This window comes from Megascapheus bottae, chromosome 6 (assembly GCF_031878675.1).
Source record: "Megascapheus bottae isolate mThoBot1 chromosome 6, mThoBot2.hap1, whole genome shotgun sequence".
Classification (NCBI taxonomy): domain Eukaryota; kingdom Metazoa; phylum Chordata; class Mammalia; order Rodentia; family Geomyidae; genus Megascapheus; species Megascapheus bottae.
In genome coordinates, this window is record NC_143514.1 from 55,604,309 (window position 1) to 55,618,653 (window position 14,345).

General features: G+C 46.6%; 1 protein-coding gene across 2 annotated transcripts in view; it reads right to left on the reverse strand.

The window, feature by feature from the left end:
• Rnf220 (ring finger protein 220) overlaps positions 1–14,345 on the reverse strand; it is a 222,370-nt gene that overhangs the window by 24,697 nt on the left and 183,328 nt on the right. For both annotated transcript variants that reach the window (XM_090334995.1, XM_090334994.1), the window contains exons 3-4: positions 8,704–8,749; positions 4,108–4,209 (exon numbers count right to left, since the gene is read on the reverse strand). In XM_090334995.1, coding sequence (XP_090191121.1) covers positions 4,108–4,209; positions 8,704–8,749 — 148 coding nt within the window. The remainder of the gene's footprint in view (positions 1–4,107; positions 4,210–8,703; positions 8,750–14,345) is intronic.

Below are 14,345 nucleotides of genomic sequence, written 5' to 3' on the forward strand. Positions count from 1 at the left end.
TGCTTCCTGAGTAGCTAGGATTACCATGCAAATCACCAGTTTCCCTTCTAACATCAATGAGCATTCTCCTTCCCAACAGAGCTATTAACAGGTCCCTCAATACATCATCATTCCATGCTACAGCACTCAGCCCAGTATACACTGTATAGCCTTTATCTGAGATCAGTTTCTTCCTTGTCCAGTGAGTATCTCTGTGATGCTTGTTCTGATTTTTCCTTCTGCCCTGACTTTAGGAACTTATTTATACTTTTCTCACAGCACTTAAAATAATGGGCCATAATGATCTATTTGCATATCTAACCCTGCAAAAGCCAGGACTTTGGGCGGAACATGAGTGGTACTAGATAAAACTTTGGATAAAGGAAGGATAAGACAAGGTCTTTGCCTTGGAGGAACTCCAAGTCTAGTGAAGAGTCAAGATTTGTTGTGATAGATTAAATTGGCCAGAATTCTTTTCAGCTTCTCTCAAGAGCTGCATTTCCTCATCCCTTGATTAAAAGCTAACTTTTTGCTCTTGCTTTGCCTGATAGAAAGTGGGAGAATCATGGATGTGAATACCAGATTCTAGCCTCAAGCCTTGCAAGTTTGCTTTTCACTGTCTTAGTAGGGTACTACTCAGTGACTGCTAAGTGAAGGAGCTGAGAGAACTAGGGTACCTCCAAATTCCAAGATATGAGGAGGCCAAGTTGGACTTCTGATGAGCTGCATAAATGAAGGAATGCCTAGTCAACTCATAGAATCCCCTAAAATGTTAACTCGTGTTAAGCCAACAAGTTTTGGGACAGTTTGTTATCCAGCAGAAGCTAACAGAAGCATACCTGAGTGATCACAGTATGAACCCAGTAAGAATGAATGGTGGGAAGTAAGAGGGTCACACAAAGGTCATGAGAAGCATAGCTAATGCAGAAAGGCTTTTTGGAAGAGATGGCTTTTGGACAAGATGTTGAAGGATAAATAAAAGAGTACTTGGGGCAAGTGGTAGAACTCTAGCCTTGAGAAAGTCCAAAGACAGTGCTCAGGCCCTGAGCTCAAGCCCAGGACTGGCAAAAAGAAGGAACGAAGGAACGAAGGAAGGAATGAAGGAATGAAGGAAGGAACTAGGAAGATCAAGGTTCTAGCCAATTTTAGCAGGAAAGTCCACAAAAGTCCATCTCCCCTCAGAAAGCTGAATGAGGTAGCATATACCTGTCATCCCAGTAACTATAGTAAGCCTAAAGTAGACTTAGGTGGGGCCGGGAGTTTGGCCTAGTGGTTAAAGTGCTTGCCTAGCATGCATGAAGACCTGGGTTCGATTCCTCGGTACCACATACATAGAAAAAAGCCGGAAGTGGTGCTGAGGCTCAAGTGGTAAAGCTCTAGCCTTGAGAAAGTCCAAGGACAGTGCTCAGGCCCTGAGTTCAAGCCCAGGACTGGCAAAAAAATAAATAAATAAATAAAAGAGTACTTTTCTTTAAAGAAGCAGCTTGTGTAATGATAGGAGGGGAAGGGCACATTGGAAGGGCATCTCGTGGGAGGGGGAACATTTATTCACAGAGCATTGCCATTGCATTCTTGGAAGGCAGTGTCAGTAAGGGAAGTTGGAAATATTAAATCCAAATGACTAAAAGCCTCAGTGTTATGCAAAGGAGTAAATTTTATCTTAGAGGAAGTTAGTGAATCCATTATTTTAAAAGTATACTTTAGAGCCTAGAAGTTGGGTCATAATCTGGCTCTAGAGACTTTTGAGGGACAGCTGGATTGGCTGTAAGGGTTTCCTCAATTCCCAAATCTAATTGTACATAAAACACTACATAGAAATGTGGGTGTACATGTGTGTGTATGTTTGTGTGTGTGCCTTTCTAGGCAAAAGGCTTTCCTCATATTCTGTAGAGAATATAAAAGGATAGGAATGGAAGTTTGGGAGTTGAGGTTTTTGATTTTTGTATTTGTTTTTGTTTTTTGTCTGTCCTAGGGCTTGAACTTGGCTTGGGTGCTCGCTGTCCCTGAGCTCTTCAGCTCAAGGCTACTGCCCTACCCCCAGAGCCACAGCACTACTTCTAGTTTTCTAGAGGTTAACTGGAGATAAGTGTCTCAGGGACTTTAGTGCCCTCACTGGCTTTGAACCTTGATCCTCAGATCTCAGCCTCCTGAGTAGTTAGGATTACAAGAGAGAGCCACTGTGTCAAGTTGAGGCTTTTTGCCTGTTGATTCCTCTTTGTATAGTTCAGCTGGTGGTTAGGTTCATGGTGAGGCGGGAGGGTGGGGCCCTTAACACTTTCCTCTGCATATCCTTTTCAGAATATAGCCTTGTCAGCTCACACCTGTAATCCAAACTACTCAGGAGGATGAAATCTAAGGATGGCGGTTCAAAGCCAACCTGGGCATGAAAGTCCATGAGACTCTTAAGTGGTAGAGTGGTAGCCTTGATCTGAAGAGCTCAGGGACAGTGCCCAGGTCCAGAGTTCAAGCCTCATGACCAACTTAAAAAAAAAAATAGAATATAGCCTTGTCTCTCTCACAGACCAGAATTCCTAGTTGAACCATGTTGCCTGGATAATGACAATGTACCCCAGAAGCTGACTGGGAAGTTTCTCTTAAAACAGAGTTCATGAGAACTGGGATGTAGCTCAGTGTCAAAGTGCTTGCTTAGCAAGTGCAGTGTCCTAGGTTCAATCCCCAGTACCAAAAAAGAAAAGTTAGAATTCATGAGCTAGGTGCCAGTGACTCATGCCTATAATTCTAGCTACTCAGGAGGGTGAGATCTGAGGATCATGGCTCCAAGCTAGCTTAGGCAGGAAAGGCCAATGGAAGTGGAGCTGTGACTCAAGTGATAGAGAGCTAGCTTGGAGCTAAAGAGTTCAAGGACAATGCTTAGTCCCTAAGTTCAAGCCCTAGGACCAGGACCAGCAAAAATAAATAAATAAAATAAAAACCAGTTTGTGAGCAGGATTCCCTCCTTAACACTGGCACTTTGAGCTGTGCAGTTTGAGTTCTATACAAAATCATACATTACACAAGGTGCCAGCAGAGGCTAGTGTCCAGCCTAAGCTTGGCATTCCACTCCCCAGGCTCTTTCCTGATGCTACGCTATGTCAGCTGGGAGGAAAGAGTGCCTAAACTAAACACCTTTGTTTAGTTCCATCCAAGAGCTCCTATGTGCTGGAGGCTCCATGGCTCTTTACTCAGCTTACAAATCCTGCTGTTCTGCTTTTCCACATCAGATCAGGGCTATATTTCCCCCTTTTCACATTGGGCTCTCTAGAATCCCTGCTGCTATTTAGACAAATGTTTCTTGTAGCAGGACCTTGTTTTTTTTCCATCTAATGGTAATTTCCAAAGGCAGAGCTCTTCTACTCAAAACAAGGCTTCTGGGGGATGTTCTCTTTCCTTCCTACCTCACAGAAGGCCTATCCATAGCTGTGCCGGTACTTTTTTTTTGATCGGTCATGGGGCTTGAATTCAGTCTGGGCACTGTCCCTGAGCTCTTTAGCTCAAGGCGCTCTACCCTTGAGCCAAGCTCCACTTCCTGTTTTCTAGAGGTTAATTGGAGATAGTCTCAGGTCCTTTTGTGCCCTGGCTGGCTTTGAACCTTGATCCTCAGATCTCTGCCTCCTGCGTAGCTAGAATTACAGGTGTGAGCCACAGTGCCTGGCTTATGCAAGTACTTTTAAGGTTCCTTCCCAGTCTGATTGTTAGGAGTATTATTATTCCCTGGTTGCCTAAGGTACCCAGTGTCTGCCTGTTTCTGTTTCTGGCCTGATACCATGGATTGGATTGGCAGGACTGCAGGGTTGAAATTACTCAAGGGATCCAGCTTTTGAAGGCTGAAATCTTCAGTGAGGCAAGGCTGTTTCTGGGTCTCTCATAAAACCCCAAAGGATACTTCTTGATAGATAGGATGCTTCAGAGGTGCTCAGAATCTGAAGAACCTTGGCATCCCATCCTGAAATCCGTCTTTTTAATAAGGCCCTTTCCCTGACACCTGGGCCTTCTGAGTTCACTTGGGAAACTAGACACAGAGGGTTCCAATCACAGTTCAGGCCTCTGGTCTCCCAAAGTGAAAGGAGTTAGCACCCTCCATGGTCCTGAAGCTGTCTCCCAGGTGACCTAGCTGTCACATCTCCTCACCTGGTATCTGTCTGAATGGTGCAGGTCATCAGTGGCAGATGAGTGTGGTGATGCTGTTGGAGACTCTCCTTCCCTCTTGATGGAAGCAGACAATAGGAGGGACTGGAAGAAGAAAAGGACACGTGGCTGAAAGAGACCTACAGCAGTTCCCTGGAATTCCCACTCCTATCAAGCATTTGCTAGTAAGGCAGAAAGGATAGCAGAGGGCAGAAGGCTACTACTCTTGAGGTTTTTAAAGGCACATGGTCAAGCTCAGGAATGTGGGTGTGGAAGGGGGTAAGTTATAGACCCTTATAGGAAGTCTCTTCCACTACTGTGCTGGCTAATCTCTGCCCAGTGGGAAAGGCTTCCCAGCTTACTCCCAGTAGGCTGAACCATACATACTTTGTTCTCTCTCCCTTAGAGAGCAGACACTCTTGGATCCCTATGAAAGGTTGGGGCAAGGATTTTGGCTTAGTGGTAGAGTGCTTGCATAGCATGCACAAAGACCTGGATTCGATTATTTGGTACCACTTACATAGAAAAAAGCCAGAAGTGGTGCTGTGGCTCAAGTGGTAGAGCTCTAGCCTTGAAAAAACCCAAGGACAGTGCTCAGGCTCTGAGCCCAAGCCCGGGACTGGAAAAAAAAAAAAGATAGAAAGAAAGGTTGGGGGTAAAGCCACATACTTGTCACTCTGCCTGCCCCTAATACAGGCTGATGGCTGCCCTACTAAGGAGACAGTAAATTAAATAGTATGTATGAGTTTCCTGTGTGCAGCTAGGGAGGTATGCTGGGTCCATTTATCCCTGTGCTATGGCGATGACCCCGGCAAAATACCCAGCAAAACTAATCCCCCCACGTCAATCCCACATGGCCTCTTCTACATACGCCTGCAGTTTAGATTAATAAACTGTCTGCTTTAAATTGTGTGCAAGCACCACAATTCTAAATACCACATGGCACGTTCAGCCTGAGAACCGGCTCTTGCCAAGGCCTGTTCAGTTGCAAATGGGGGGTAGCCCAGAGACCTGAAAGCAATCCATACTTCCTTCCCCCACCTTCTCCAGCGCTGAGCCGGAAGCACACAATTCCCTCTGAGTCTGCCCCAGCTTAGAAAACCATGCCAAATCGCCAGTGACAGCCCAAAGAAAGCAATTTGGAAAAGATGGAGCAGCCATTTATCCTTCATCTCCGACTGAGCCTTAGGATGTGACCTGCATGCTGTGGCCATGTTGTACATCCGAAGGAAACAGGCACCTCCCTCCCTTGATGTGCCTGTAATTCAGCAGCTGGAGGAGAGAGGAGGCTGCAAAGGGCCTGGGGTGGTATTTCCTATAACTAGAGCTTGTTCTTTACCTAGCTAAACCTTTGGAAGGGCTGGCGAGTGACTCAATCCCAGCCCAGAAAGGAGATACTGTCAGGCAATGTCCTTTTTATGGTCTCAAGGAAGAGGAACAATGTAGGTCCCCCAACCATGAGGAAACCTCTACTTTTGGGTGATCTCTCTCTCCTCTCTCCTCTCTCTCTCTCTCTCTCTCTCTCTCTCTCTCTCTCTCTCTCTCTCTCTCTCTCTCTCTGTCTGTTTCTCTCTCTCTCTCTCTCTCTCTCATTCTCTATCTCATTCTAGGTTAGAAGCCCTGAGAGGCCTCAGTATTACACCTGGGGCAAATGGAATAAAAAAAGGTCACTGGTGCTTTTTAAACATGGACCAAAAAGCAGTAAAATGTGTTTTGAAAAAAAAAAAAATCCTGGCATTAAATCATGACTTTTTGCCTGGCTCTTCGCCTCATTAAAAGTGGCCTTTTGGAAGGTAAAATTATCATTGTAAGCGATAAGATCTTTAAGAAAATAATTCACGGCTTCTTCACCCTTTAATATGATAGCCGCCACCGGCTAATTTTTTTCTTAATGGCAACGAGGCCATCAATCTTGTCTTAGGCCCCCTCACCCTCTCCTCCTCCTCCCTCCCTCCTTTCTGTCCTCTCAGTCTCTTGCTTCAACCTTCTATCTCAGTTTCTTCTCATGGCTTGCTTCCCTAGAGCCAAGTCAAGACATAGGATAGACTAGGAGCTGTTCAGCTTTGTGGATGTTCATCTTTGGGGGTGTGAGCATGTATCTAGAAGTGGGGAACAATTTGTCCCTTGTCCCTAATCTGATGATCAATATGCCTAAGTCTGTGGAATGAAGGAATGTGTTTGAGATTAAAAGACTTCTTGAGTGTGTATTTGGACATGTGGGTCTGTGCTCATCAGGAGGACAGAAATTGTGTCTCCCAAGGTTTGTTTAGAGACCACAGGCTTCTGTGTGTGTGTGCACATGTGCACGCAACGTGCCAGTCCTAGAGCTTAAACTCAGGGCCTAGATACTGTCCCTGAACTTCATTGCTCAAAGTTACCGCTTGAGTCACAGTTCACCTTTTGAGCAGAACTTTCCCGCCCAGGCTGCTGCCCTCAGAGCTCAGCCTCCTGAGTAGCTAGCATTATAGGTGTGAGCCACCAGCATTCTGCTCACCTCTACTCTTTCAAAAGGTTAACCTCCCCCCTTCTCCTGCCTCCTACCCCTCCGCCATGTGGAGCTTGAACTCTGGGCCTGGGCACTATCCCTGAGCTCTTCAGCTCAAGGCTATTACTCTACCATGTTGAGCCATGGCACCACTTATGGTTTTTGGGTGGTTAATTGGAGATAAGAGTCTCAAAGACTTTCATGCCCTGGCTGACTTTGAACTATGAGCCTCAGATCTCAGCCTCCTGAGTAGCTTGGATTACAGGCATGAGTTACTGCACCCAGCTTGGGCCAATATTTTTTTTTTTTTGGCCAGTTCAGCTTGAACTCAGGGCCTGACCTAGACTTTCTCAATACTTGAGCTCTACCACTTTAGCCACAGCACCACGTCTGGCGTTTTCTATGTATGTGGTACCGAGGAATTGAACCCAGGTTTTTGTGCATGCTAGGCAAGCATTCTACCACTAGGCCAAATTCCCAGCCCCTTGGGCTAACCTTTTATTTGGATGGCATTTTTTTTTTTTTTTTTGCCAGTCCTGGGCTTAAGCTCAGAGCCTGAGCATTGTCCTTGGATTTTCTCAAGGTTAGAGCTCTACCACTTGAGCCTCAGCACCACTTTCAGCTTTTTTCTATGTATGTGGTACCAAGGAATCAAACCCGGGTCTTCGTGCATGCTAGGCAAGCACTCTACCACTAGGCCAAACTCCTGGCCCCTGGGCTAACCTTTTATTTATTTTATTTATTTTTTAAAATATTTTTATTGTATTTAATAAAGGGGTTACATGATATTTGCCAGATAGAAGGTGCATTAATTCACATACATTGATACCCTTCCACATGTCTTGGTCCCCATTACCCTCCCCCCACCCCCCTGGGCTAACCTTTTAAAAGTAATATCTGAAGCCAGGTGCCAGTGGCTCATGCCTGTAATCCTAGCTACTCAGGAGCCTGAAATCTAAGGATCATGGTTCAAAGCCAGCCAAGCCAATTGATCATTTTTTTCCTTAGAATCCTGGGATATCCTGCTTTCTGTGACCCTCCTAACTTACTACTCGATCCTCTTCTATCTCTTTTTTGGCCTCCTAAACATTATCTTACTAGAAGTGCAGAAATTCCTGAGATTCTTTTTTTTTTTTTGCCAGTCCTGGGCTTGAACTCAGGGCCTGAGCCCTGTCCTTGGACTTTCTCAAGGCTAGAGCTCTACCACTTGAGCCTCAGTACCATTTCCGGCTTTTTTCTATGTATGTGGTACCGAGGAATTGAACCTGAGTGTTCGTCCATGCTAGGGAACTCCACCACTAGGCCAAACTCCCGGCCCCCCCGAGACTCTTTTTTAAGTGATTTCACTTTCGTGCTCATCTTCCTGGATTATCCCTCACTGAATTTAAACCCACCCACCCCAAGCTTCAACATCTACTTCTTACTCCTATAACTTGTGAGAAGAGATTATTGTGAGAACCATTGGAAACAGGGCAGAAAATGCTTAGTAAGTAAGGCTTTAGCCTTCCTCTCCAGATCTGCCTCTGGCCACTTATGGAGACTACTTGATACAAATTACATTGTTGTGTTAGGGCTCTTTTGGTCCTTCCTTTGTTCCAGGTACTTGGCATTCACCCATTGCCACCCCATCTGACACTTCCCAGTTTTTCTTCCATAGTGTCTGTCCAGAGGGGCAGATTGTCTCTCCAGATGGACCTAGCATTCATTGTTCTCTTGTATCTGAGCACGTATGTTCGTGCGTGCGCGTGTGCGTGCACACACACATACACACACACACACAATGATCTGGCTTTTAAGTTCTTGTACTATTTGTGTAGACCTGTATTTCTATGTTTTTCTTCATCTTCCTCTTTTGAACCTCCCAACCTTAGTGTCTGGGTTGCTGGAAGCCCCCAGACATCTCTTGATTTGGGTCCCTTTCCTAGATGAGCATTCCTTTTTCATAAACAGAATGCATTCACAAAGTCAGATGCATAGACGCTCAAGGCCTCAGGCTGATGTTGAAGTCCTGGAAATAGTCTGGAGGCCTCAAAGAGCTCCATTCTTTCAGGAGGAACCAGATCTGGGTAGGCCTATTAGGGTATATAGGAGGAAAACCATAGATGGCCACCTACCTTGGGGGTGCCTGGAGCCATGGCATCCTTCAGAAGGGAATTCTTGCTGCCAAGAAAGAAGAGAACAGGGTAACCATTCTATCTGCTGCCCAAGTCAAGTGAGGATAGAGTATCAAGAAGACCCCCAAAAAGAAGGTATAGCCAGTCTGTTCCAGCCAGCTCAGAGACTCTACCCAGTCCATTCAGCTGTGAGGCCAAGCCTAGCCCAGCCTAGCTAAGAACTATGCTGGTTATTTGGAGTTGACACAGACACCTGGTATGGTAGACTACCCACTGTATCTTGGGAATCAGATTTTACCTGGCTCCTGAGATTCTACCAGTTCTGGAGACCCCCTTCTCTCTACCCTCTTACCCCAGCCTGCTTCTGTTCCTATGGGATTGAGGTGATGGAGCTGACATGGCTCTTGTCAATTCTCCCTGCAACATGCTGTAAACTGTGTTAGGCTAGGAATGATCTCCTCCTGATTCAATTTGTCAGCCCCAGGCCCTCCGGCATTGGGCGCGGCAGGCGGGTGAGAGCTGGGCCCTGAAATATGGTGGGCAGCATAGAGCAGGCAGGGGCTGGGGCTAGAGGTGATGGATGGGCTGTGGGGGAGGCAAGAACTGTGTTTAATAACAAAATTGGTATGCAAGGCCACATCTTGTGCTAAGCATGAGTGATCCAGAGCCACAAAGTATTACAAATCCCCGCTAAACAGATGCTGACAATGGAACAAGACGTATCAAATCAGATCCACTTCAGAAACATTAATATCCCTGTTCCTGTCCCTCCTGCCTGCTGCCCCCACTACACTTGCCTACATCTGTGCTTACACTTTTGCGCACATGCATGCACACGTGCACACACACAAATACGTGCATATGGAGGGGTTGGCTGATACGTGCATGAAGGCAGATGCAGTCCATTTTCAGAGGGTCCCCACAGAGACACAGAGGAAGTACACACGTGAAGCATACCCACAGATTATAAAAAGAAAAGCGCAAAAGAGTCAGACATGCATCCAAGACAGAACACAGGGGGCATACATGGACTTACATAGTGTGATATGGAAAACATTCATACAGATGCTCAGGCACCCATAGGCCCAGATGTAGATACACCTTATGTGCAAGCAGAATCATAGACAGACACAATGGTTCTCAATGTGGGGAGAGACGTTAGGCAAGTACTCTATCACTGAGCTATATCGTGAGCTCCTGGAGATATTTTTTTTTTTTTTTTTGGTCAGTCCTAGATTTAAGCTCAGGGCCCGGGCACTGTCCTTGGACTTTCTCAAGGCTAGAGCTCTTCCACTTGAGCCTCAGCACCACTTCCAGCTTTTTTCTAAGTATGTGGTACCGAAGAATTGAACCTAGGTCTTCGTGCATGCTAGGCAAGCACTCTACCAGTAGGCCAAACTCCTGGCCCCTCCTGGAGATATTTTTGATTGTTGAAACTTGGGAGAGGGGATTGCTTCTGGTATTCCCTATCTTCTGGTGGGTAGAGGTTGTTAAATATTCTACAGTGTCTCAGACAGCCTCTCACAATACAAAATTATCTGACCCAAAATGTCAGAGCTGAGGTTGGAAAGCATTGGTCTAAAGCCCTACACACACACACACACACACACACACACACACACACACACACACACACACACACATATCCACAGACTATAATTCTGCCAACAGGCACACAAAAACATGCAGTCACCCTGGGAGATCCGTACATGCATACAGATATACAGGGCTACAGGGCCATATTCTCAGAGACATGACCATAAAGACAAATTCACAGTGGCTACACAGGCTGGCTGAATTACTGCTCATGCACATAAGTCCATATAACCACATGTACAGATGTGGAGACCCATAGGCACCTATACCCACCCAGACACTCATGTCCCCACAGATGTGGACACTTGTAGATACTCCTGCGCATATATCACAGGACAGAGTCCACGGGTGTGACTGAAGCAGGATAGGCCAAGAATGTGAAATAAGAGCTGTTCACTAGTCTGAGCACACAGTTGAAACATCACAGATTGGGAAAGATAGCCAGAAAAGATCCAGTTCTATTACATTCTGATTACAAATGGTCCATGCTGCTGGGTAATGGTGACTCATGACTATAGTCCAGCTACTCAGGAAGCTTAGATATGAGGATTGCAGTTTGAAGTCAGCCTGGGCAGAAAAGTCTGAGAGACTCATCTTCACTACAACTACCCAAAAAACTGAAAATAGAGCTGTAGCTCAAGTGGCGTCCAGCTCGGGGGTGGCACCCAGGCCTAGAGTTTAAGCCTAAGGATAGGCAAAACAAATTTTTAAAAAATGGTCCATGCTCAGCCTCCTTCTCCTGTCCCCACATCTAGGCACTGGGGGTACAGTAAAGAAACTGAGCAGCTCTTGAGGAATAGCTAGATAGTTTCTGATTTTATCAGTACTGACATCACCACTCTGCCTACAAAGTGAGAGTCTAGTGTACATACTATTCTTACCACACCTTGCCTTGGTGAGTACTGTCTAGATTCTGGAATTACGTAAGAAGAGAGAAGGAATGAACAGTTATTGTGCATCCATTGTAGATGACAGGCCCAGACTTTATATATGTTAACTTACAGACTCTTCACCAAAACTTTACAGATTTATCTACTAAGTTGATACTTTTCTCACAGAACATGAAGGGGCTGGAATTTGAGTTTATTTAACCAAGCCCAAATTGCTGATTTTTTTGGGGGGGGGGGGAGTTGTGGAGGTTAAATCCTGGAAGGATTACAGGCATGAGCCACCAGTTGGCCCCTGTGTGTGTGTGTGTGTGTGTGTGTGTGTGTGTGTGTGTGTGTGTTCTAGGGCTTGAATTTAGGGCCTAGAAGCTGTCCCTGAGCAAGCCTCTGTGTGCTCAAGGCTAATGCTCTACCTTTTGAGCCACAGTGCCATTTCTGGCTTTTTCTGACTAGTTTTTGGAGATAAGAGTTTCTTAGACTTTCCTACCCAGGCTGGCTTTGAACCATGATTCTCAGATCTCAGCCTTAGATTACAAGCATGAGCCATCGACACCTGACTCAAACTGCTGATTTTTAATTTTCCATGCCTGGCTCTAAAGATACTCAAGACTTAGGCTGTAGGGCAGAAGTCTGAGTCCTTTTTCTTGCTTGCTTGCTGTGCAACTAAGGGGGAGTGTCTTGCTGACACTGGGCTCCATCTTGCTCTTTTGGTGGACATAATGGCGCCACTGAGCATCTGGTTTTGCAAGCATATCCTTTCTCCCTTTCTCTCTCTCTCTCTCTCTCTCTCTCTCTCTCTCTCTCTCTCTCTCTCTCTCTCTCTCTCTCTCTTTTTCTCCCCCTTCTCTCTCTCTAGCAATGTTCTTCCCTTTCTTTGCATAGGGCTGGTTCTACCACAAACTACTTTTCTTTCTCTGAGCAAGGGTTCTCTCTCCCCTTTCCTCCAACAACTGCAACACTTCCAAGTTTGCCTGGTCCCCTAGAGACTGAGGAGCAGAAGAGAGGCCTTAGAGCCTGGCTCCTGCCCAGCCCATCAGCTCTGCCTTCCATCCCTCCTTGTTTCCACAGCCCGCCCCCAACAATTTCCTGCCTTGCTCAGTCACTCGCTGCCTAGTGATCCATGGGTTTTAAATTATAACTGGGACCCAGGAAACGCGTTCCTAAGTACAATATTCATGGGCTGGGCTGACACTTTTAATTAAGGTGATTTACACTGAATTATCCTTGGAAATAAAGAAATGGTGCACTGCCTGGGAATAAACCATCATCACCAGCCGCCTTTGTAAGTTACACTTCGTTTTAATCTATTTGGGGAATTGTTTATCTAGTTCATTACCCAACCAAACACCGAGGCCAGCCTTAAATAAGGCTTAAGTGGGGGTGGGGCACTGCCATCTCCACACCCGCTCTCCTCCAGTCACCCAGCCTCAGCCTTTTAAAACACTACCCAAAGAGCCAGTTCTCGCAGTAGCTCAGAAAGCCTTCAAAAGAGGAGATCTTTAAGCCCAGCCAAGTCCCACTTCTAGATTGTTTCCTTTCCCCTCTTTTTTCCCCTTCCTCTCCTGCCCTTCCCTCCCCAGCTCCCACCTGAGGGCTATAGAGAGGTCTAGGAGGCAGACCCTGCCATCTGCCCTTCCATCTTTGGTCCCCACCTATGTCCCTGCCTCTCTCTTTTCATTCTAGTTCTAATGCGCTCAGTATCCCAGAGATGTTTTGGCCTCTGCTTGCCCCAGAGTTGTGCCTTTCTTCCTTCAGCCTATCAACATTTACTTCTCTGCCTCTACCACCTCCCAATCATCAAAGAACCAGAATGTTTCCTCCTTACTAAGTACCCCAAGCTAAGTCCTCTAGCTTCTTTCCACCCTTTTCTTTTCTTTTTTTTTTTTTTTTTTTGGTTGGTCATGGGGCTTAAACTCTGGGCTTAGGCACTGTTCCTGAGTTCTTCAGCTCAAGGCTAATGCCATACCCCTTGAGCAAAAGTGCCACTTGCAGTTTTCTGGTGGTGAATTGGAGATAAGAATCTCATGGACTTTAGTGCCCAGCTGGCTTTGAGCCACAATCCTCAGATCTCAGCCTTCTGAGTAGCTAGGATTACAGGTGTGAGCCACCATGCCCGGCCTCTCTCTTTTTAAATCTCTGCAGCCTGTCTCTTAGAGGAGAATGGCCTCTAGTGCCATTCTCCTACAACTCATGTTGCTTATGAATGCTGCTATGACACCACTCTGTCTAGGACCCCTTCCATTGTGAAGACCTTCTATGACCAGCAGGGGTGTGTGCATACCTGGTGTCTATGGGGTTGGAAGGTACCTGCTTTGTAAACCTTGGCTGTGTGGGGAATAACAGGCCATTCCTAGAGGGTCCTGAACAGGCTCCTCTGAAATAATCTGGTCCCAGAACAGTCCCTGAAAAGAAAAAGAGCTCCTCAAGCAGAGCTGAGTGGGAGGCCGAAGGCATAGTGTAGCATGATCCAGCATCATTCCCAGGCTCAGAAGAGGGCTAGGCTGGCTGGGCACTGGTGGCGCACTCCTGTAATCCTAGCTACTCATGAAGCTGAGGTCTGAGGCTGGAGGTTCAAAGCCCGTCTGGGCAGGAAAATCGGAAGTGGAACTGTGGCTCCAAGTGTCTAGTAGAGTGCTAACCTTGAGCGAGAGAGCGCCCAGGCTCGGAGTTCAAGCCCTGCGAGAAAGAAAGAAAGAAAGAAAAGAAAAGAGAAAGGAAGGAGTTAGGATGAGAACAGGAGGGCAAAGGAGGCAAAGGCAGGGTTAAGAGGAAAAGCAGAGGAGAAATGTGAGAGGGAGGAGCTGAGAAGGGAGCCTGCCCTAAGGAAGGGAGCATTGGAGAGCTGGGGAGGAGGCCTTGGCTACTGGCATTTGGGTTTTGTCTTCTGCGTGACTCAGTTTCCCTGTCTGTGAAATGGCTGGAAGGCCACTCTGTTCAGGATACCGATGGTGGGGAAGGAGGGAACTGGGTGTCTCGGTCACTTCCTCACGTCCCCCTCCCTCTGCTGCCCTGCAGAGAGCAGGCAGGGGCGGGGCAAGGGCAGCCAGGGCCGCGCTCCTCCCCACGTGCCAGCCGCCCGGAGGGAGCTGACACGCTCCTGGGGAATTTATCACGCACCCAATTACAATGTTAATTGGCAAGTTCCTGAAATCAATTAAT